The 24,703-nt window shown below is 37.4% G+C and overlaps 3 protein-coding genes across 25 annotated transcripts in view; all 3 read left to right on the top strand.

Annotated features, from left to right (window-relative positions):
• LOC117994331 (zinc finger protein 260-like) overlaps positions 1 to 24,703 on the top strand; it is a 94,302-nt gene that overhangs the window by 18,898 nt on the left and 50,701 nt on the right. The window contains exons 5-6 of one of the 23 annotated variants that reach the window (XM_034982218.2): positions 16,955 to 18,361; positions 18,804 to 18,943. The exons of 16 other annotated variants lie outside the window; for them this stretch is intronic. In XM_034982218.2, coding sequence (XP_034838109.1) covers positions 16,955 to 18,330 — 1,376 coding nt within the window. In that variant the 3' untranslated portion in view covers positions 18,331 to 18,361; positions 18,804 to 18,943. Of the gene's footprint in view, positions 1 to 239; positions 2,331 to 2,371; positions 4,744 to 5,817; positions 7,073 to 16,954; positions 18,362 to 18,803; positions 20,523 to 21,027; positions 22,985 to 23,043; positions 24,571 to 24,703 lie in introns of those variants that run through there. 6 more of the 23 variants (XM_034982216.2, XM_069507693.1, XM_069507694.1 and 3 more) reach the window with 6 other exon arrangements.
• LOC138404248 (zinc finger protein OZF-like) lies at positions 6,934 to 10,752 on the top strand. The gene is made up of 2 exons (XM_069507781.1): positions 6,934 to 7,070; positions 7,750 to 10,752. The coding sequence occupies exon 2, from the start codon at positions 7,770 to 7,772 to the stop codon at positions 8,940 to 8,942; it is 1,173 nt and encodes a 390-aa protein (XP_069363882.1). The 5' UTR covers positions 6,934 to 7,070; positions 7,750 to 7,769; the 3' UTR covers positions 8,943 to 10,752.
• LOC138404245 (gastrula zinc finger protein XlCGF26.1-like) lies at positions 13,790 to 15,899 on the top strand. The gene is made up of 2 exons (XM_069507775.1): positions 13,790 to 13,937; positions 14,384 to 15,899. The coding sequence occupies exons 1-2, from the start codon at positions 13,916 to 13,918 to the stop codon at positions 15,760 to 15,762; spliced, it is 1,401 nt and encodes a 466-aa protein (XP_069363876.1). The 5' UTR covers positions 13,790 to 13,915; the 3' UTR covers positions 15,763 to 15,899.

Consider the following 24,703-nt stretch of genomic DNA (forward strand, 5'->3'; position numbering starts at 1 on the left):
GAGCACTCGTGTGATAAAATGGCATATTTATGACGATTTCACGTCACACGTGACGTTAGGGAAATTATAAAGAATGCTAAATACAGCCAAAAATATTGATGATTCTATACAATCAAGAATTTGCACGAAGATACCTGCATACAATAGGAATTCCTAATCTGTACCTAATTTGAAAATTTAATACATATTTGAAAGTAAATGGAATACGAAAATACAGTAATAATTCCTTTTGTTTGTAGGTGGTCGTCAGTTAAACGCGAAAAGAGAGATAACTATCACATTGGACAGGAATGCGGTAACGAAAAATAAAAAAAGGAAAAACATCGGCATTGTTAAACCCGAGTTTGTGGCTATTGATAATAAACTGGAAAGTAAAAATAGAAAAACGAAAGAGATTAGCGAGGCACCTCTACGGGAGCTTCTCAAACATGGTAACAATTTGAAGGTCGTATTGGAGAATTCTAATGCAACGCCGATTCGGTATCACATAGGCAGTGGGTACGTCTGTTGCTTCTGCACAAACCAATATCCCGATCCAGCGGATTTGAAGGAGCATACGTTGAATACCCACGACTCCAAAGATAGACATCTTTACATGAAGAAACAATCCCCATACGGTTTTATCCTAAAAGTTGATATCACAAAATTAAAATGTAAACTATGCGACATAAGCATCGACACACTGCAAGAATTATTTGACCATTTGCAAAACATCCATAAAAAGATCATATACACCGACGTGAAGAATCAGATAGTACCTTTCAAATTCGATGACGACCAAATCAAATGCGTCATCTGTGCGCTCGTTTTTGGAAAATTTAAAAGCTTGCAGGAACACATGAACACCCATTATAGAAATTACGTTTGCGATGTATGCTACGCTGGATGTATCAATCGTAAAATTTTATCAAGGCACATGATCTCGCACAAAACCGGTTCCTTCAAATGTGATGAGTGTACGAAAGTTTTTAACTCGGCCGAGAAGAAAAGGCTTCACGAGTACGCGGTTCACAAGAATGGGAGCTTACGCAGCAAATGCAGGCTCTGTGACGAGAGATTTAACACAAATCACAAGAGAGACAAGCACATGACAAAAGTGCATGGTGTTCCACCCGTGATCAGGAAATGCATGGCCTGTGAGAAAACGTTCACGAGCCAAAACGCGTTAAGGGTCCACAACAAGAGAGACCATTTAATGGAGCGACGGAATCGATGCACGGAATGCAGCATGAGTTTCTACAATCGGTTCCAATTGAAAACTCACATGTTGAAACATACTGGCAGGAAGGATTTTCAGTGCGAGTTTTGCCTGAAGACCTATGGGAGGCTGTATACGTTGAAGGAACATATGCGCATCCATACGGATGACAGACGTTTTAAGTGCGAACACTGCGGACGCGCTTTCTTCCAAAAGTGCAGTTTGCGGGGACACATGCGTGCTATACACGGGGAGATAGACACATGAAATATTGTAAGATAGGAGCAGGCGTTATTTTGCGGAAGTTGATGATATATAATATAATAATTGTGTATGTTGTCAGAACTTTTAACCGATCTGTTAACTGCAAAAATAGTCAAAAGACTAATTTTTACTTCGAAGCGAAGGTCGAGTAAGAGGAAACTGAATAGCGACGTAGTGTATCTCCTGGTGTAGACCAGTTAAAAGTTCTATGGGTAGGACAGATAAGATTGAGGAGGGCTCAGATTTTGAACCATTTAGTAAGCCCGATAGTCGTGCTTAACTCCCAATTGAACACATCTGCACAAGTTACATTTGTTATTTATTACAACTTTGCTGATACAATAATAGTTTCAAAATGCTAAAAATATAAACTCCCATCGAATTACTCGCGCCGCGTGAAGCGAAGTTATTCTTGCCAGCTCAAATTTGAAGTTCCATAATTTCTTCATTTGTTGTGATATTTTATTGATTCTTTTATATTATTTTTGTTATATATTTACTTAATTTTTTATGATTAATTCACTTCAAAAAATTGAAACTATTTACTATTTAGTTAAACGCTCATGTCCCATAAACTAAATTATCCTTAACTTGGTACAGTGCTAACTGCTAAGGGCCTCAGGGACAAACGCGGATTGTGACTTAGACACATTTAGAGGTATTTATGGAATACGAAATATTTTTTAAACCCTAAAAACATACGATACAACAATAATGAACTAGACAAGTACTGTCCTATTCTCATTCAAGCATATTGCATGTAATATAGAAATAGAGGAAATATATACCAAGCATATAACTTTTGATTCTATTGGCAATATTTTATGGACGTGATAAAATAAATGTGAACATCGAAATTAAAATGTTAGTAAAAGTCGATGAAAGTAATTCTATCGTTTTGTTTTGTAGGTAATCATCAGTTGTTCATCAAAAGTGAGATTATCGACGACGCCAAGAAGAAAATAAATAAAAATAAAGTCAAGAAGACGGTTAAATCCAAAAATAGTAAATCCGATAAAGCTAAGATGCCCAAGACTATAATATTGAAAGGGCTTACTGAAATGATTCAAGGAGTCTCTCTGATTCCGGATAAAACCGGTAAAATTAAATTGCCAAACGCTACTATATTAAAAGGACTCTCAGAAACTATCAAAAGAACCGCTTCAAATCCAGATGATAAAACCACTATACTTAAACTATCAAAATCTACTAAACGGAAAGGGCTTTCCAGAACGATTAAATTACCCGCTGCGATTTCAGGAAATATGACCGCTATACCTAAAATGCCTAACATCACCATAAAAAAGATTGAAAATGCTGCTACTATTCCAGAAAAAGACAAACATTACAACAATTTTGAAGCTGTATTAGCAAATTCCACTGCAACGCCGATTAGAAGTCACGATGGCTTCAACTACACGTGCTGCTTTTGTAAAGATCACTACGAAAATCCCGCTGATTTGAAAGCTCATACATTGATGACTCACAATAACAGCCGTGAAAGACGAGGCTACATGAAGAAACAGACGTCAAGTGGTTACGCCCTCAAACTTGATATTACACAGTTGAAGTGTAAAGAATGTGACCAAAGCATTGACACATTGGAAGGATTATTTGACCATTTGCAAAACGAGCACAAAAAGCTCATCTATACGGATGTCAAAAACCAGATTATCCCATTTAAATTTGGCGATGAAGAACTCCATTGTGCCATGTGCCCCCTTGTCTACAACAAGTTTAAAATGCTCTTAGAACACATGCACACGCATTACAGAAATTACGTATGTGAAGTATGCGACTTTGGATGCATCAATCGGAGGGCAATGCTATCCCACAAGGAATCCCACAAAACAGGGTCATTTGAATGTGGCAAGTGCAATAAAGTTTTTGAAACCCATCAGAGAAGGAGAACACATTTGAATGCTGTCCATAAATTTAAGAACATGCCGAATAAATGCGGAGTCTGTAATGAGAGATTCAAAAGCAGCCCGATGAAGGATCAGCACATGATATCAGTGCATGGAATGTCGCCAGTGATTCGGAAGTGCTTAGCTTGTGAAAAAACCTTTACAAGCCAGAACGCTTTACGGATTCACACCAAGAAGTATCATCTCCTGGAAAGAAATCACAAATGCACGGAGTGCGAAATGAGTTTCTTTACTGGAGAGCAGTTGAAATTCCACATGCTGAAGCATACGGGGAAGAAAGATTTCCAGTGTGATGTTTGCTTGAAGTGGTTCACGAGGAAGAGGGTTTTGAGCGAGCATATGCGCATTCATAACAACGACAGGCGGTTCACGTGTCTGCAGTGCGGTCGGGGGTTCGTGCAGAAGTGCAGCTGGCGGGGTCACATGCGCTCTGTGCATGGAGAGATAGATGATAGGATTATGTCTACTTCATAAATTGAAAATAAAATACTGTCGAATATGCTTTTTGGGATAGTGATGCGTATTAAATGAGAGTAAGATAGGGCTACTCTGCAGCAGACGAGCCGCTGGATCCAGGCGGCGCAAGACCGTGGCGTGTGGAAGTCCCCACAAGAGACCTATGTCCAGCAGTGGACGTCTATTGTTTGATGATGATGATGTTGAGGAGGATAGGACTTGCACCATCTTGTTATGATATTTAGGGATCCGTACCCGAAGGGTGCCAACGGGACCCTATTACTAAGGTTCCGCTGTTCGTCCGTCCATCTGTTCGTCAGCGGGCTGTATCTCATGAATAGGTAGAAGAGTTGAAATTTTCACAGTGTATTTCTATTGCTACTATAACATCAAATAATAATAATTTCAAAATGGCCGCCATGAAAATTAAAAAAAATTAAAAATATATCTTGTAAGACGGTACTGAACCCTTCGTGTGCGAGTCCGACTTGAGATGTCGAAAATGTACATTTTTGGAATACCTACAATAAATATTAGCGTAATTTTAGATGTGTATTTTAAACTATAAAGAATTATCATAGTTATAGATCATAAATACTATCTGTCCCGGCTTACTCACGTGTGTAGTCGACGTTAGCCCAAACCGCGGCGCGTGCGCGGACGGACTCCCTTGAAAAAGGACCCCGGATGGGTTCGAAACTAGTCGGGCTAACGTCGACTACACACGTGAGTAAGCCGGGACAGATTGTATTTATAATGGAAATCACTCACGGTAGTTTAAACGTTATAGATCATGATAGAAATATATTTAAAAATTACTGGTGCCTAATTTAATATTTAATAATGTAACCTAGTGTATATTCTGACCTTCTAAATAAAATTCATTTAAGGTTAAAAGCTTTTTTTTCATAATATGAAAACATACTTAAGAATAAACCCCTCATTCGTAGTGTACGCAAAATATACGTAGTTCGGCTCTCATTTGAATACTAACCAATCGGACTCAATGAAATTTTGTAGATACGTTCTATTAACTAATTATATGTCTGGATTTCTAGATCTACGTTGAAATATTCGGTTTCAAAGTTACATAAAAATCTTTAAACCCGTCCCGAATTTTTTGTTCCGATACAGTGCAATGATCCTTACATCTGAATCGGCATTAAAATTGTCCATTTTATTTGTTTTTATGAAACAACTCACACTTGACCAAAAAATTGACTACAAAAATTATTTTTAATAAAAAGATTTCCTAAGACAGTTTCCATGTATTTCCTATGATTTTGGATTTCCCTATACTGCTCCGGTTAATAAAAGCACAGCTACCTAGATTAGTGCACGAAGCAGTTGAAATTTGCGATTCAATCGTGAGGATGGTTTTAAGCTAATGATTAGGTATGTGGAATACAGTAGTAGAATTATGCAAACCAGCCCCCAATTGTGTAAGAATAACGTATTCATCGTTATCGTAATCGTCAAAAAATTCTGCCCTTCGATTGGTTGATTCGCTGTTTACAATTTTTCACAGCCAATCAAAGGGCAGAATTTGTTGACGATTACGATAACGATGAATACGTTTTTCTTACACAATTGGGGGGTAGATAGCAGGTATAGTGTATTATCTATGGGGGCAGAACAGCCAAAGTTACTAGTGACTTCAGTATATTTTGCCGGACAGCTCGTGAATTTTAAGTAAAAAGAACAAGAAAGCAGGTAGTTCGATACTGCCCATGACAGATTTAAACTTCATCTCTCACAGCACCGCAGTCCTGTTGTGACTACGACTCATGCAACTTGATCGAAATATCGATAATTCAAAATCATATTAATCGTACACCCCGATATTTATCCATCGTTAAACCACGAATAAGCTTAAAAATTATTAAATTCTTGGAATGTTACATTGAAGCGACAAAGGTGTTTAAGAAAGAGCAACAAGTTTATAAATTCAAAAGTATCTTTTCTTTATAGGTGACCACACCCAGTTGATCATGAAAGAGGAAAAACTCGACGATGGCAAGATAGTCACTTATTTTACTGTAGAGGTCGATGATGAGTCGTGTAATGAAAATGAGACCGCTGTAGTTAAAACTTCTGAAAGAAAAACGACGTTACTTCATGAAATACACAAACATCACAATAATTTTGAAGTTATAGCGGCCACTTCTAATGCAACGCCGATTCGAAGCCACAACGGGCTGTTCTATACGTGTTGCTTCTGTACGGATAAGTATACAAATCCGGCGGATTTAAAGACTCATACACTGATAAAGCACGATACAAGCGAGGATAGACGCCAGTTCATGAGGCATCAAGACTCTGCCAACTATGTACTCAAACTTGATATTACACAGTTGAAATGTAAAATATGTGACAAGAGCATTGACACATTAGAGGGATTACTAGACCACGTGCAGAATGAGCACCAAATGTTTCTCTATACGGATATAAAGAATAGTATTTTTCCGTTGAAATTTGGCGGTGAAAAGCTTCAATGTGCGATATGTCCTCTCGTCTTCAAAAAATACAGAGTCCTCGTAGAACATATGCATATGCATTATAGACATTACGAATGTGAAATTTGCGACTTCGGGTGTATTAATCGGAAAACATTGTTAACCCACAAAGGGTCACATAAAACAGGCTCCTTCGAGTGTAGCGTATGCAATAAGATCTTCGTTACTCAACAGAAGTTGCAACAGCATTCTTATGCAATGCACAAACATAAAAGCTTGGTCATGAAATGCGCGATTTGCGATGAGAGATTTAAAAGCAGCGTCATAAAGGAAAGGCACATGGTTGCCAAGCATGGAGTGACCCCTGAAATCTATAAATGTCTAGCCTGTGAAAAAACCTTCACAACCCCTAACGCTTTAAATTCACACACCAGAAGAATTCACCTGATTGATAGAAGATATCAGTGCACGGAATGCGAAATGAACTTCTTTTCTGGAGTAGAGTTGAAATATCACATGGCAAAGCACACGGGCAAGAAGGAGTTCCAATGTGACCTTTGCTCGAAATGGTTTACTAGAAAATGCGGTCTATATCAACACATGCACATCCATGCAAACGACAAGCGGTTTACATGTACGCACTGTGGGCGAGCGTTCGTACACAGGAACAGTTGGCGGGCACATGTGCGTTCTACACATGGCGAGATGGCTTATAAGGCAACATTTGTACATTAACTAGAAGGACATGCTGTTAATTTACTTATAAATGTAGGTGTATTAAAGTTTAAGCAAAAAAAAGTGATAATGATTGTGGTTAAGGGTCGGCCTTCTGAATCGGGGTTTCCAGCGTTCGATCCCAGACAACGGTCCGGTTTCGATAAAAAACTTCAAAAAAAGACGTTGAAGGAAAACATGAGAGATATATCTATAAATTTTACATCTACTAAGAAAATTGGTTTTTTGAACTTTTATCTTTGACAATTTAACAATTATTTTTTCGCCAGGACACTCTTAAACTTTTAAAAGTTTAAAAGTGTCTGACAGGGCTAGGGGGTTGCCACGATACTAAGTGCAATGCCAATGCATGACATGATTTCCAATACTATTCCGAAGAAATATAAAAAAAATCTCACTCTATACTTTGACGAAAGATTTTATACACCTTTGTTAGGTACCTGTTTCTGCCAAAGCTATGATGATTTAAACTTCATAATCGCTGATGGTTCCCCGTAAATTGAGAACAATGCGTAGATAAACTTTCAGCTTTTATAAAATATAAAGATCTGGCCCTGCCAGGTGCTTTTTCTCTATTACATTAAAATATGACATTAAACCTCGAAATAAGCCTAAAAACCATTAAAAATTCTTAGAATGTCCGAATGATGCGACAAAGGTGTTTAAGAAAGAGCAACAAGCATACAAAATAAAAAGTACTTTTTCTTTATAGGTGACCACACCCAGTTGATCATGAAAGAGGAAAAACTCAACGATGGCAAGACGTTAAGTTACTTTACTATTGAAGTCGATGAGTCGTGTAATGAAACCGCTAGAAATACGACATTGCTCAAGGAAAAACACAAACATCTCAACAATTTTGAAGTTTTAGCCGCCTCTTCGAATGCAACTCCGATTCGAAGCAACAACGGGCTGTTCTATATGTGTTGCTTCTGTACAGATCAGTATACAAATCCAGCGGATTTAAAAACTCATACACTGATGAAGCACGATACAAGCGAGGCTAGGCGCAAGTTCATGAGGAACCAAACCTCGTGCAACTATGTACTCAAGCTTGATATTACACAGTTAAAATGTAAAATATGCGACAAGAGCATTGACACATTAGAGGGATTACTAGACCACGTGCAGAATGAGCACAAAAAGTTTCTCTATACGGATATAAAGAATAGTATTTTTCCGTTGAAATTTGGCGGTGAAAAGCTTCAATGTGCGATATGTCATCTCGATTTCAAAAAATACAAAATGCTCATAGAACATATGCATTCGCATTATAGAAATTACGAATGTGAAGTTTGCGGATTCGGGTGTGTTAACCGGAGAACATTGTTTACCCACAAATTATCACATAAAACAGGCTCCTTCGAGTGTAGCGTATGCAATAAGATCTTCGTTACACAACAGAAGGTGCGACAGCATTTTTATGCAATGCACAAACATCAAAGCTTGGTCGTGAAATGCGCGATTTGTGATGAGAGATTTAAAAGCAGCGTCATAAAAGAAAGGCACATGGTTGCCAAGCATGGAATGACCCCTGAAATCTATAAATGTTTAGCCTGTGAAAAAACCTTCACAACCCCTAACGCCTTAAGCTCACACACCAGAAGAATTCACTTGCTGGATAAAAGATATCCATGCAAGGAATGCGAAATGACCTTCTTTTCTGGAGTAGAATTGTCATATCACATGGCGAAGCACACGGGCAAGAAGGAGTTCCAATGTGAAATTTGCTCGAAATGGTTCTCTAGAAAATGCGGTCTGTATCTACACATGCACATTCATGCAAACGACAAGCGGTTTACATGTACGCACTGTGGGCGTGCGTTCGTACACAGGAACAGTTGGCGGGCACATGTGCGTTCTACACATGGCGAGATGGCTTATAAGGCAACATTTGTACAATAACTTGACGAAGTTGTTTTGAAAATTTTCTTGTGAAATAATTGGTTCCTTAACCAAATTCACGATTTTACAAAGTTAGTTTATTTAATTTTTCGCTTACTCAATTCATACCGCTCAAGTTATTAAAACAGTATCTCATCATCAGTCGCTAAGTTTTTTTTATTCGAATGTTTTATAATTCGCCCTTAATGTTGACTATCAAAATATAATTAGGTAAATACGCGTACTAAGTCACATCATAGATGGCTCTGTCCATCATTAACTTGCAGTATTGTACAGCTGTTGGAGCGACACCATTTTATTATACTAGTTTGAGTTTTCTCGTACGATGGTACGGAATTCTTCGTGCGGGTCCTTGCGCGATTTTTTAGAAACCTGCAACGCTATGGGAACTTTGAACTGGCACTTATTGTTTTCATAACCTGACCTGGTTTTGATACTATAGTCCGCGACACGTTGAGATGACAATCGGGGTATGAGGCGGGAGATACCCCGCACACCCGCACGTCACCCGCGCTCGCCTGCACCGGGTTAGTGCGGAGTTTCCTCCCCGATTGTTATATCGACCTGTCGCGTACTATAGATTTATTTAATCTTCTTCCTTACCTTATCCCACGCTACGTGGGGTCGGCACAACATGTCTTCTTCTTCCACTCACTTCTGTCATTCGTCAACGTATTATCCACCCCTTTTTCACGCATATCCTCTTTCACACAATCCATCCACCTTTTCTTTGTTCGTCCTCTCCCTTTTTTCTATAGGTTTATTTAATATGATGTTCTATACTCAATAAAATTTTGCAAGATATATATTTTCCCTCAAATTATAGTAAGCTTATGTACGACGTTATATAAGTTTGCCAGAGATAATACTAATTCGCTCTATGTAATAATTAATTGGTAATATTTACTTATTAAATACATGATATAGTATTAAGTAGATAGGAGTTGTTATAATATAATATTAGTTAAATGTTCAAAATGTTTCCGATTTGGAATTATTCTACCATCCGAGTTCCACGTCCGAGTCACGTCCGACGCGCAGACGATCCAAAGATTGCAATTTTGTATGAATGAACGTAACACGGACGAGGCTCGGATGCCTCGGATGCGGCACGGCTCGGGCCCGGCACGGTCTAGCATAAATCATCCCTAATGCATAGAATCATGGTAAGCAATCAGCATACAGTACGCAGCAAAAAGTAGTGTACATCGACCTTTAGCAGTTAGCAGATTTGTAGAGCATTGACTCTGTCGTTGAAACCGACAAAACGTCATATAGGTACGAGTGTCAGAGACAACGCTCTGCAAAGACGAAATGTCATTCTAAAAGCCGATGTACATTACTTTCTGCTGCGTACTGTACGTAATTACAATCAAAATATTAAAAACTAGATGATGCCCGCGACTTCGGCCGCGTGGATTTAGGTTTCTTAAAATCCCGTGGGAACTCTTTAATTTTCCGGGATAAAAAGTAGCCTATGTCCTTCCCCTTGATATAAGCTAACTCTGTACCAAATTTCATCAAAATCGGTTGAACGGTCGGGCCGAGAAAAGCTAGCAGACAGACAGACAGACACATTTTCGCATTTATAATATTAGTATGGATTATAAAGTAGGTGTCAAATAAGTTCATTCCTAGTTTATACACAGGAATATAAGACCTAAGTTTTTTTGTCGCCATTTCTTTTACGAGACATAGTCAAATAAATGTTATTTTGATGTTATGGGACAATTTTTAAGAATTCAAAGATGTCAAATTTTTTCGCTTTTTAGAATTCTGCCCTTCTTAATAAATAATCTCTTTTATGAAATGATTGTTTTATTATTATTAAACGCAACATAAATTTATTTACTAGTATATAAAAGGAAAAGGTGACTGACTGACTGATCTATCAACGCACAACTCAAACTACTGGACGGATCGGGCTGAAATTTGGCATGCAGATATCTATTATGACGGATTCCTAGCTTAGAAAGGATTTTTAAAAATTCAACCCCTAAGGGGGTGAAATAGAGGTTTGAAATTTGTGTAGTCCACATGGGCGAAGTCGCGGGCATAAGCTAGTCTTTCATAAAAATGTGAAGCGGTAATAAGACTACCTACTAGTTAAGACAACGGCCTCCTATTCGGAGAGTGCGGGATTCGATTCCGGGCACGCACCTTAACTTTTCGGAGCTATGTGCTTCTTAAGCAATTAAATATCACTTGCTTTAACGGTGAAGAAAAACATCGTGAGGAAACCTGCATGCCTGAGAGTTCTCCATAATGTTCTCGAAAGGTGTGTGAAGTCTGCCAATCCGCACTTGGTCAGCGTGGTAGACATTGGCCAAAACCCTTCTCACTCTAGAGGAGACCCGTGCTCTGTAGTGAGCCAGCGATGGGTTGATCATGATACCCGAGTCTAGAGTCTAGATGTTGGTTACATTAGGATCACGTACCTACAACTACGCGTGGTTTTTTTACTAGAGATAGCGAGCAAACTAGCTGGCGGGTCACCTGATGTCAAGTGATTACCGCCGCCCATGAACATTTGCAGCACCAGAGGAACCGCCGATGCGTTGCCGGCCTTTTAGGAATTTGTTGGTCCGCCCCTTGAATAACCCCATGTTGTAATCTAGTTTGGTTCCACAGTTTGCATGTGCGTGGAAAGAAGGATCTGGCACAGCGGACGGTCGAAGTGCACCAGACACCCAGGTGGTGAGGGTGAAATTCCTTACGGTGGCGCGCGGTGCGGTTGTAGAATTGATGTTGATACTGTGCGCCGGCGCATGCAAGGTCGTGCTGCGTGGGCGAATTTATCCAAGTAGTGCATAGCTATACTTAACTCTTCTGACAGGGCCTAGGTTCTCATGATGGTACCTTTGGAACACCTAGCTTGTGTATGGGAAGTGCAAACTAACCATCGATACAAATGACAAGATATACCCAAGCGAACAAATATTTTCACGGTGTAGAAACCAAATAAATCAGCGCCACCTCTTAGATACTAATGAACGACCCGTTTGAAATCCAGACGTCACTTAGGTTGCATTGGTGCTATAGCACCAATGAGTTGATGCCATTTTGTTTGTTCAATAACCATGTCCATACGAAGTAATATATAAGTCAATGAAACTAACAAAGAAATAACAAAAATTAACCAAAGCGTCAAAGTAGTTCGTTTAAATTATTGTAAGATTATGTACGAACAAAGTTTGCTTGAGATAAAACAATTCGCTCTATGTAATCATTAATTGGTAGTATTTACTTATTAATACTTGATATTTTGTAGCAGATGGGAGTGGTAATAGAATATTAGTTATGTTCAATATGTTCCTGATTCGTAATAGTTCGGCAAAATTCTTAGGAAATTTCAGCAACATTAAAAATTGCAACGATGATTTGTATTTTGAACAGATGATCAAATTAACAAAAATAAAAACACGAACCCCTATCTGGAAAGTCGCAATGATGCCGCAAAAGATGTTTTACAAATAGATAATAAGAGAAACCTTACCATGCGTAAGAATATTCATACAAATTCAAAAGTACGTTTTCTTTATAGGTGTCCATCACCAGTTGATCATCAAAAAGGAAATAGCCGACGATGGCGCGAAGAGACATATTAAACATGAAGGCGAGAAGATTATTATGTCCAATAAAAATAAAACCACTAAAGTTAAAATACCTAAACAAACTGTAAAAGGGTTCCCTGAAAAGACCAAAAGAATTCGTCCGATTCCAGAAATCGTAACAGCTATAGCTAAAATGCCTAATGTAACCATAGTAAAAGGTCTATCAAAATCTTTTATCAGACCGCCTCCAATTCTAAATAAAAGCGCTATAGTTAAATTACCTAACAATACTATAGTAAAAGGACTACCTAAAAAGAAAGAGGATTTTCCAATAAGCGAAAAACATAAGCATCATACCAATTTAGAAGTTGTATTAGCTTATTCAAATGCAACGCCAATCCGAAGCCATGACGGATACAGCTATACGTGTTGCTTTTGTATGGCTCAATACACAAATCCAGCTGATCTAAAGTCTCATACGTTAGAGACGCACAACAATAGCGAAGAAAGACGCGAATTCATGAAGAAACAAACACCCCATGCTTATTTACTCAAACTTGATATTACGCTATTGAAATGTAAAATATGTGAACAAAGCATTGATACATTGGAAGAATTATTTGACCATTTGCAGAAGGAGCACGATAAAAATAGCTGTAGGGATGTAAAGAACCAGATCTTTCCCTTAAAATTTGATGGTGAAGAACACAAATGTGTAATGTGTCCCCTTGTCTTCAGCAAATTCAAAGTCCTTTTAGAACACATGCATACGCATTACAGAAATTTCATATGTGAAGTATGTGACTATGGATGTACTAATATGAGGAGGATGTATAACCACAAACAATTACATAAAACAGGCTCCTTCGAATGTGGAAAGTGCAATAAAGTCTTTGAAACACACCAAAGGATGAGAACGCATCTGAATGCAGTCCACAAATACAAAAACATGCCAAACAAATGCGCGGTTTGTAATGAGAGATTCAATAGCCATAAATTGAAGGATCAGCACCTGGTTACCGTGCATGGAATGTCGCCAGTGATTCGGAAGTGTTCTGCCTGTGACAAAACATTTACAAGCCAGAACTTATTACGGACACATACTAAAAGATTTCACCTAATGGAAAGACGCTTTGAATGTACAGAGTGTGAAATGACCTTCTTTGCCAAAAACCAGTTGAAATTCCACATGTTGAAGCACACGGGCAAGAAAGATTTTCAGTGCGATGTTTGCATGAAATGGTTCACTAGGAAGTATGTTTTGACAGAGCACATGCGCATTCATATGAACGACAGACGGTTCACGTGTCTACATTGTGGTCGGGGGTTCGTGCAAAAGTGCAGTTGGCGTAGTCACATGCGTACTGTACATGGAGAAATAGATGATAAGGCAACGTCAACGACATAGATTAGAGCAAGATGCTGTCAATGTACTTCCGAGGTACTTGAGAATTAAATTATAAAATAGCTATAAGTAAAATTAATTGATTATTTTGTGCTTCTCGATAAATTACTATCTTCTAAAGCAGGGTTCAGCAGAAAGAGTTAATATACAGTTGGTGTGTTGAAAATCTGACTCAAATTAAACAGCTTTCCCTGTTTCAATCCCTGTCTCATTCTAGTTTGTGTATTTCACTAATTTCACAAGTTTTTGGCAGAGGTTTGATCTAGACAGATTCGAAGACCCGTTATTGGTTTAAAATATTACAGCAGCGAAGTCTTAACTTTGAAATAAATTATTTGAATAAATGAGTTCACCATACAAGATTGCGCTTCATATACATAGTATTTGTATAAGCAGATGTGCAGTCTAGAGAGTTTGTACTGCTATAGATGATTTAGAAAGAACAGCATTCATACCAATTCAAAAGTACGTTTTTTTTATAGGTGTCGGCCATCAGTTGATCATCAAAAGTGAAATAACCGACGATGCCGCGAAGAGTCAAATTAAAGTTGAAAAAATAGTTAAAAAGTCCAAGGAAACCAAACGACATACCAGAAAGATCAATAGACATCTCCCAACTCAAGACACTTTAACAGCTATAACTAAAATACCTAACTTAACAGTCAAAAGACTACCAAAAACTGTTAAAAAACCAGCTACATTTCCAAAAAATAAAACCATTGTAATGAAAATGTGTGTCAATACTTTAAAAAGACTACCTAAAATAATAGACGACAAGCCTAGTGTAATGACGGAAAAAACCAAACACTATACAAATTTTGAAGCTGTATTAGCACATTCGAATGCAACGCCTATTCGAAGCCACGATGGGTTTGCGTATACGTGTTGTTTTTGTACGGACCAGTACACTAATCCAGCTGAACTAAAAAAACACACATTAATGACACACGACAACAGTGACGAAAGACGAGATTTCATGAAGAAACAATGTACTTATGACTATTTACTTAAACTTGATATTACAGAATTGAAATGTAAAATATGTGATCAAAGTATTGACACATTAGAATTATTATTTGACCATTTCCAAAACGAACACAAAAAAAAAATCTGTAGGGATATAAAGAACCAGATCTTTCCATTTAAATTTGATGGTGAAGATCATAAATGTGTAATGTGTCTCCTTGTCTTTAGCAAATTCAAAGTTCTTTTAGAACACATGCATACGCATTATAGGAATTTTGTATGTGAAGTATGCGACTACGGCTGTAACAATATGAGGAGGATGTATAACCACAAACAATTACATAAAACAGGCTCCTTCGAATGTGGCAAGTGCAATAAAGTTTTCGAAACCCATCAAAGGATGAGCACGCATATGAATGCGGTTCACAAGTATAAGAACAAGCCAAACAAATGCGGAATCTGTAATGAGAGATTCAATAGCGGCCCAATGAAGGACAAACACATGGTCACATTGCATGGAATGTCGCCAGTGATTCGGAAATGTTCTGCCTGTGACAAAACATTTACAAGTCAGAACTTACTAAGGACACATACTAAAAAATTTCACCTAATGGAAAGACGCTTTCAATGCACGGAGTGCGATATGACCTTCTTTGCCAAAACTACATTGCAATACCACATGCTGAAGCACACGGGCAAGAAAGATTTTCAGTGTGATGTTTGCCTGAAATGGTTCACTAGGAAGTATGCTTTGACGGAGCACATGCGTATTCATATGAACGACAGGCGGTTCACGTGTCTGCAGTGCGGTCGGGGGTTCGTGCAAAAGTGCAGCTGGCGCAGTCACATGCGTACTGTACATGGAGAGATAGACGATAAGCAAATGTCGACATAAATTGGGAAAAGATGTTATAAGTGTACTATCATGTATAGCAACAATTAAAGTAAATACGGTTTATAATGCTTTTGTTATGTTAAAATAAAAATGAATTCCATTTATTTAGTGGTTCTCAATAAATAATTTACTTCTTTAATGTAATTGTTTTACTTACAACTTACTACTAAAATCTCTTCATATCAAATCTTTAGAAACTATAACCATTAAGCTATACTGTTGCTAAAATTATAGACTTGGTGACCAGTTTGACTAAAGAACACATGCATTTATTATACTTTGTTCTGGGAAACATACGTTTCATTATTAGTATTGGGTTATTAATTTTATTCCAATATTGCATCATCGATTCGGCACTATTTCGACTGCAGCCGCCGCCATCCAACGGTTCTCTCAGGAAAAGTGCACATAACTGTATATTCGGTTTTTAAAGTGAAAGTTTAGTTTATTACTCTGAAACAAAAAAACCTGCTTCATTTAAAGTTAAACATTATTTTTATTGCAAGATGGGCTTGCACTTGATCATCATCATGCTTAATTAAAGCAATGATGAGGTCTAGATTGAAGCGGACATGCCTAGAAAATATCTATTCATATTACAATAAACGAATTTGCAACTATTTCCGAAGTTTTTTGTAAGTTGCTTTTTAGTAGGCATGATTATTATTTGTCGTCCAGCTTGAATAAAAATATGTTATAACTGAGTGCATTCACTCTATTCTCGTACATAAAATATATGTACCTGACAATACATATAATAACAGCACATTCTTAGACTATACTAAGGGGCTCAATTGAACCATGTGAACCACATAAAATCGTTAATATCCGTTGAACACCTAACTCCGGTTCTGCTGAGGCAGAACAGCTCAATCAGCCTATTAACATACAAATTAAACTGTTTAGGTAACATTAGTCATCCTTGTTTCGGCCCACACTTTTATTTGCATCACTAAGTACAAAAGCTTTTAAAGGAGATTTAATCTAGATAGATCGATAAACCTTTTAGTGAATTTAAGCATTGCATCATCATTTATAAGAAATAAATTTTTAAATCCAAGTTTTACATACTAGATGTGTGCTTCGTATTATGTTTGAACAGTGAAATATATAGAATGTCACAATGATACAGCAAATAATATTTTAGAAAGAGCAACATTCACAAAAATTGAAAAGTACGTTTTCTTTATAGGTGTCGACCATCAGTTGATCATCAAAAGTGAAATAACCGAGGATGTCAAGAAGACTATTAAAGTTGAGAAAACAGATAAGTCTGAGGGAAACAAACAGTTAACAGTAAAGATCAATAAAAATCGTCCAGCCACAGAAATTGTAACAGCTATAGCTAAAATGCCTAATGTAACAGTTAGAAAACTAACTGTAAAAAGACCCGCACCAATTCTAAATAAAACTACTATAATTAAATTACCTCACAATCATACTTTAGTGAAAGGACTACCTAAGCCTAAAATATACAGGGACAACGATCCAGTAATGGAAAAAAATAAACATTTTGCCAATTTTGAAGCTGTGCTAGCACATTCGACTGCAACCCCGATTCGAAGCCACGACGGATTTACCTATACGTGTTGCTTTTGTGCTGATCAATATAAAAATCCAGTGGATTTAAAAAGTCATACGTTGATGACACACAACAATGGCGAGGATAGACGTGAGTTTATGAGGAAACAAACTTCGGGTAATTATTTACTCAAGCTTGATATCACGCTGTTGAAATGTAACATATGCGATGAAAGCATTGACACTTTGGAAGGATTGTTAGACCACTTACAAAACAATCACAAGAAGCTTATCCATACGGACGTGAAGAATCAGATTATTCCATTTAAATTTGGCGATGAAGAGATGAAATGTGTGGTTTGTTCTCTTGCCTTCAGCAAATTCAAAGTTCTTTTAAATCACATGCACACGCATTACAGAAATTACGTATGTGAAATTTGCGACTACGGATGTATTAATCGGAGGGCTATGAAATCCCATGAACACTCCCATAAAACAGGCTCCTTCGAATGTAGCGAATGCAATAAAGTGTTCCAAACTCGAGACAGGATGAGATCGCATATGAAAGCAGTCCACAAGTATAAGAACATGCCGAATAAATGTGGGGTTTGTAATGAGAGATTCAGAAGTAATAAATTGAAGGATCAACACTTGGTTACCGTGCATGGAATGTCGCCAGTAATTAGGAAGTGTTCCGCTTGTGATCAAACATTTACAAGTCAAAACTTGCTGCGATTACATACCAAAAGATTTCACCTAATGGAAAGACGCTTCAAATGCACTGAGTGCGAAATGACCTTCTTTGCCAAAAACCAGTTGCAATACCACATGTTGAAACACACGGGCAGGAAGGATTTCCAATGTGACGTTTGCATGAAATGGTTCACTAGGAAGTCTGTTTTGAAGGAGCACATGCGCATTCATATGAACGACAGGCGGTTCACGTGTCTGCAGTGCGGTCGGGGGTTCGTGCAGAAGTGCAGTTGGCGCAGTCACATGCGCACTGTACATGGAGAGATAGATGATAAAGCAATGTCTATGACATAGATTAGAGCTAGATGCAAGATATACTTTTGAGGTACTTAAGAATTAAATTATTATAAAATACAGTTATAAAATCTCAGTTAAAATTAATTAATTAGTCAGTGCTTCTCGAGAACTTACTATATTCTTAAGTAGGGTTCACCAAAAATCTGATTTTGCTGGCCTCTCAATAACTTAAATTGAAAAACAAGCTAAACAGCTTTCCCTGTCTCAATCCACATTCTAGTTAATATGGCTCACTAATTTAACAATTTTTTGGCAAAGATTTTAACCCGTTAGTAGATTTAAACATTACAGCAGTCAAGTCCTTACTCAAAAATAAATTGCTTGAATACAAGAATTCACACACAACACTTGCGCTTCATATAGTATTTGTTTATACAGATGTACAATCTACAAAGTCATGACGATACCAGCGATAGATGTTTTAGCATAAACACCATTCATAAAAATTCAAAAGTACGTTTTTTTTATAGGTGTCGGCCATCAATTGAGCATCAAAAGTGAAATAACCGACGATGCCGCGAAGAGTCACACTAAAGTTGAGAAAATAGTTAAGTCTAAGGAAACCAAACGATGTACCGGAAAGATCAATAGAAATCATCTAGCTCGAGACACTGTAACAGCTATAACTAAAATTCCTAACTTAACAGTCAAACGACTATCAAAAACTGTTAAAAGACCAGCTACAATTCCAAAAAATAAAACTATTGTAATTAAAATGTCTGACAATACTTTGCAAAGTCTACCTAAACCAATAGGGGACAAGCCTAGTCTAATAACAGAAAAATCCAAACATTATACCAATTTTGAAGCTGTTTTAGCACATTCGAATGCAACGCCGATTCGAAGCCACGACGGGTTTGCCTACACGTGTTGTTTTTGTACGGACCAGTACACTAATCCAGCTGAACTAAAAAAACACACATTAATGACACACGACAACAGTGACGAAAGACGAGATTTCATGAAAAAGCAATGTACTTTTGATTATTTACTCAAACTTGATATTACGCTATTGAAATGTAAAGAATGTGACGAAAATATTGACACATTAGAAGGATTATTTGACCATTTGCAAAATGAACACAAAAAGCTTATCTACACTGATGTGAAGAATCAAATGATTCCATTTAAATTTGGCGATGAAGAACTGAAATGTGTCGTTTGTGCTCTTGTCTTCAGCAAATTCAAAGTCCTCCTAGAACATATGCATACGCATTACAAAAATTACGTATGTGATGTTTGTGACTATGGATGTATTAATCGGAAAGTTATGAAATATCACAAGCTATCCCATAAAACAGGCTCCTTCGGATGTAGCAATTGCAGTAAAGTTTTCGAAACCCGTGAGAGGTTAAGGTCGCATATGAGTGCAGTCCACAAATACATGAATATGCCTAATAAATGCGGGATCTGTAACGAGAGATTCAAAAGCGGCCCAATGAAGGACAAACACATGGTCGCAGTACATGGAATGTCGCCAGTTATTCGGAAGTGTTCTGCTTGTGATAAAACATTTACAAGCCAGAACTTGCTGCGATTACATACGAAAAAATTCCACCTCATGGAGAGACGGTTTCAATGCACAGAATGCGAAATGACCTTTTTTGAAAATACACGATTAAAATACCACATGTTGAAGCACACGGGCAAGAAGGATTTTCAATGTGAAATTTGTCTCAAATGGTACACCTCAAAAAAAGTTTTGAAGGAGCACCTGCGCATTCATATGAACGACAGGCGGCATAAATGTCCGCAGTGCGGTCGGGGGTTCGTGCAGAAGTGCAGCTGGCGAAGTCACATGCGTACTGTACATGGAGAGATAGACGATTAGGCAGTTTCTATGACATACATTGGGAGAAAAAAATCCTGGCAGTATAGCGTACCCACAGGACTCAGGACTTCATAAATAGAATAGAACAAAACATATATTTATTCAAGTTAACTTTTAGAAGTGCTTTTGAATCGTCAACTAGTTCAATTTAATTTACCCACTGGTTTGGGATGTCGATCCTGCCGTTCTCGGCAACCGCAGAGAATGAAACTCTGCGGTTGCTCTTTCATGGCGGATCATGGCAGAATAAAATGCGAAAAATAAACTTAAAATTAAAATAGATTTAAAAATTCAATGCTTCATTTTAAGTCTAATCTAGCATTACAAATCTAATTTATTATGGACTATGAAGACGTGTTTTACTTACAATTACCCTTAAACGTTTTCATTCCAAAGCAGTATGTTCTAAGCGACTCCTTTAAAGATTAATGCGTCTTTCTACTAACCCAGCAATGGTTGGACTACAATATTGTTATAATGTAATCTGTGATACAAAAGTTGTAAAAAACCATTGTGAATAATATCGGAATACATAATAAATGAATATGAATATTAAAATAAAATAATATTAGACGGGTCAATATACCATGAGATATATAACTAATTCCAACTAGGTAAGTAACCCTCTTCTGGTTTTCTGATTATGGTATACTTTTTTCTATCGATAAATAACACCAAGAACCGTTCGCAGACTTTTTTGTAAAATTTGTTCTAGATTATGTGACTTTTTTGACTAAATTGACCCCTCTATATTATAGTATTTTTGTTAAAGCTGCAGAACAATCTGGAAAAATCAATATCGCAAATAACGATTTAGAAAGAGCAACATTCATACAAATTCAAAAGTACATTTTCTTTTATAGGTGTACGTCATCAATTGCTCATCAAAAGTGAGATACCCGAAGATGTCAAGAAGAGTATTAAAACTGAGAAAAATGATGAGCCTCAGGAAAACAAAGAGTTTTCCGAAAACAATGATAGTACTCTTCCAGTTCCAGTCCTAAGAAATAAAACCATTGCACAAAGAATACCTACCAATACTTTATTGACTGGACTCCCAAATAGAAAGAAGAAGCCTAGACCGGTAACGGAGAAAAAAAAACATTATAACAATTTTGAAGTAATTCTGGCAAATTCGACTGCAACACCGATTCGAAGTCATGACGGGATCAATTATAAGTGTTGCTTTTGTACGAATCAATATAATTACCCAGCGGAACTGAAAGCACACACATTAATGGTTCACGACAGCAGTGACGACAGACGGCAATTCATGAAGAAACAATGTACCTTTGACTATATACTCAAACTTGATATTACGCAACTGAAATGTAAAGTGTGCGACGAAGACATTGACACGATAGATAGATTGTTAGACCATTTGCAAGACATGCACCAAAAGCTCATCTATATGGATATGAAGACTCAGATTGTTCCATTTAAATTTGGTGAAGAAGAACTGAAATGTGTGGTTTGTTCCCTTGCCTTCAGCAAATTCAAGGTCCTTTTAGAACACATGCACACGCATTTCAGAAATTATGTTTGCGAAATTTGCGATTACGGATGTATTAGCCGGAGCAGGATGTATCACCACAAGGAAACCCACGACATAGGGTCCTTCGCATGTAGCAAGTGCGATAAAGTCTTCGAAACTCGTCCGAGTTTGAGGAAGCACATGAATATGATCCACATATTTATGAACATGCCTTACAAATGCGCTATCTGTAACGAGAGATTTAAACACGGCCCAGTGAAGGACACGCACATGGTTACCGTGCATGGAATCCCGCCAGTGATTCGCAAGTGTAAAGCTTGTGACAAAACTTTTACCACCCGAAAATGGTTACACTTGCATACGAAGAGATTTCACCTGATGGAAAAACTTTTCCCTTGCGCCGAGTGTGGTATGAATTTCTCAACCCGAGCGCACCTAAAGAAACATGTGTTAATAAAACACACTGGCAAACGGGAATTTCAATGTGATGTTTGCCTGAAACGATTCACCACGAATAAAATTTTGAAGGACCACACGAAACGCGTACATATGAAACAACTTATCCCGTGTAACGAGTGCGACACGAGTTGCCCTTCCGAAGCTCAACTAAATAAACACATGCTACTGAAACATTCTGGCAAAAAGGTTTTTCAATGTGACATTTGCACGAAATGGTTTACATCAAATAAAATCATGAAGCAACATGTGAAACGTATTCATATGAGACACAGGCGGTTTACGTGTGCGCGGTGTGGTCGAGATTTTGTACAAAGGCGCAGTTTTCACAATCACCTGCGTACTGTACACGGAGAGATCGGAGAGATAGATGATGAGGTGATGTCTACGACATAAATTGAACAGGATACTATTGATGTACTCTCAGATATTCTGATACTTAATGATAGTGTGACTATGTATGTAGTTTATACATTTACTTAGATGAACGATATCTCTATTTAAATATGTTTCGGTGTATTTAAATATGATTAATCTAAATATCTGTTAAACATATAGCAATTAAGTTACTAAGCTATGTTTCTTTATATTAGTTTCTAGTTATAGTGGTTGACGTCCCATCCGTAAAAGTATATCGTTCAAAACTGGTTTCTGGTAGGCTCTTTGTTGACTACTGTGTATGCATGCTGTGTTTTTGTATCCATGTTTCTAATTTTCTCCGATTAGGCGTAGAACAACCTTTAAGCGTCCTGCATTAAATAATTATTTGAGTACCTCAAAGCAAGAATAAAAAGATATTTTTCTAAGCCGACGAACTCAAACTAAAACATTGCTCTCCTGAAGACGACGATCTTAAATAAGATTAGCTCACTAATGTGTTTCACATAATCGATATTGACGAAAGTAATTCTATCGTTTTGTTTTGTAGGTAATCATCAGTTGATCATCAAAAGTGAAATCCAGGATGCCCAGGACAGTCATACTCGTGACAAAAACAATACAGTTAATCCTAAAGAGAATGAGGCAGCTACGGTTTATATACCAAACGAAACTTTAATGACACGGGTTCCTGGAATAATAAAAAGACCTTCAATCTCACATGTAACCGCTATAGAGAAAAAGCCTAGAGTAATGAAGGAGGCTGCTGAAACTGTTATAAGTCCTGCTTACGTTACAAAAAATAAAATCGCCACATTTAAAGTACCTAAAAAGGCTTTATTGAGAAAAGTAGATAAAAAGACTAAGGAAGGGCCTGTTAAAATTTCCGAAAAACAAAAGCATGTTACTAATTTAGAAGTGGTTTTAGCATTCTCAACTGCAACTCCGATTCGAAGTCACGACGGGTTCGCCTATACGTGCTGTTTTTGTACGGCCTTATTTAAAAATCCAGCGGAATTGAAAACTCATACATTAATGACACATGATAACAGATATGATAGGCGTGAGTTTATGGTGAAAAAGACCTCCAGTCGCTATTTACTCAAACTTGATATCACGCTGTTGAAATGTAGAGTGTGTGACAAAAGCATAACCACGTTAGAAGAATTGTACGAACATTTGCAAAACGAACACAAAAAACTTATCTATACAGATGTTAAGAATCTTATCATTCCGTTTAGGTTTGAAAGTGAAGACCTTCGATGTGCCATTTGTACTCTTGTCTTTAACAAATTCAAAATCCTTCTAGAACACATGAAAACACATTATAGAAATTACGTGTGTGAAATTTGCGACTACGGGTGTATCAATCAGAAAACGATGGTAAACCACAAACAATCCCACAAAACAGGATCCTTCGAATGCAGCGAGTGTAGCAAAGTGTTTGAAACCCATCTGAGAAGGAGAACACACATGAATACAGTCCACAAATATAAGAACATGCCGGCCAAATGCACTATCTGCAATGAAAGATTCCACAGCGGCCCAATGAAGGACCAGCATATGGTTACCATGCATGGAATGTCCCCGATAATCCGCAAGTGTACAGCTTGTGAGAAAACCTTTACAAACCAAAACGCGTTGCGGATACACACGAAGAGATACCACTTAATGGAAAGGCGGTACCCGTGCAAGGAGTGCGAAATGAGATTCTATACTGGAGCGGAGTTGAAATACCACATGGTGAAGCATACGGGCAAGAAGGAATTCAAATGTGACATTTGCATGAAATGCTTCAGTAGAAAGTGGATTTTAAGCGAGCATATGCACACTCATTCGAATAACAGGCGGTTTACGTGTGTGGAGTGTAAACAAACATTCACCCAGAAGTGCAAATTGCATCGGCACATTCGTTCTGTACATGAAGAAATAGATTACTAGACCATGTCACAGATTGGAACAAAAATCTTTTGAAGCGTACTGCTTTTTTAAAAATGTATTTGAATGTTATAACGTTAAGCCCTTAATCACTAGTTAGCTACTTTTAAACTCGTTTTTGTTAGATTTAATAATGTGACTGACATTATTTTCTTTATCATAATTTATTGTACAAAAATCTTTTTATTTTTATTAAAGTTATACCTACTTATAACTTAAATCTGTTTCGATCCATATCACAACGTACTGTAGTCATGAAAAAGATCTCATAG

Source organism: Maniola hyperantus, chromosome 26 (genome assembly GCF_902806685.2).
Source record: "Maniola hyperantus chromosome 26, iAphHyp1.2, whole genome shotgun sequence".
Lineage (NCBI taxonomy): Eukaryota > Metazoa > Arthropoda > Insecta > Lepidoptera > Nymphalidae > Maniola > Maniola hyperantus.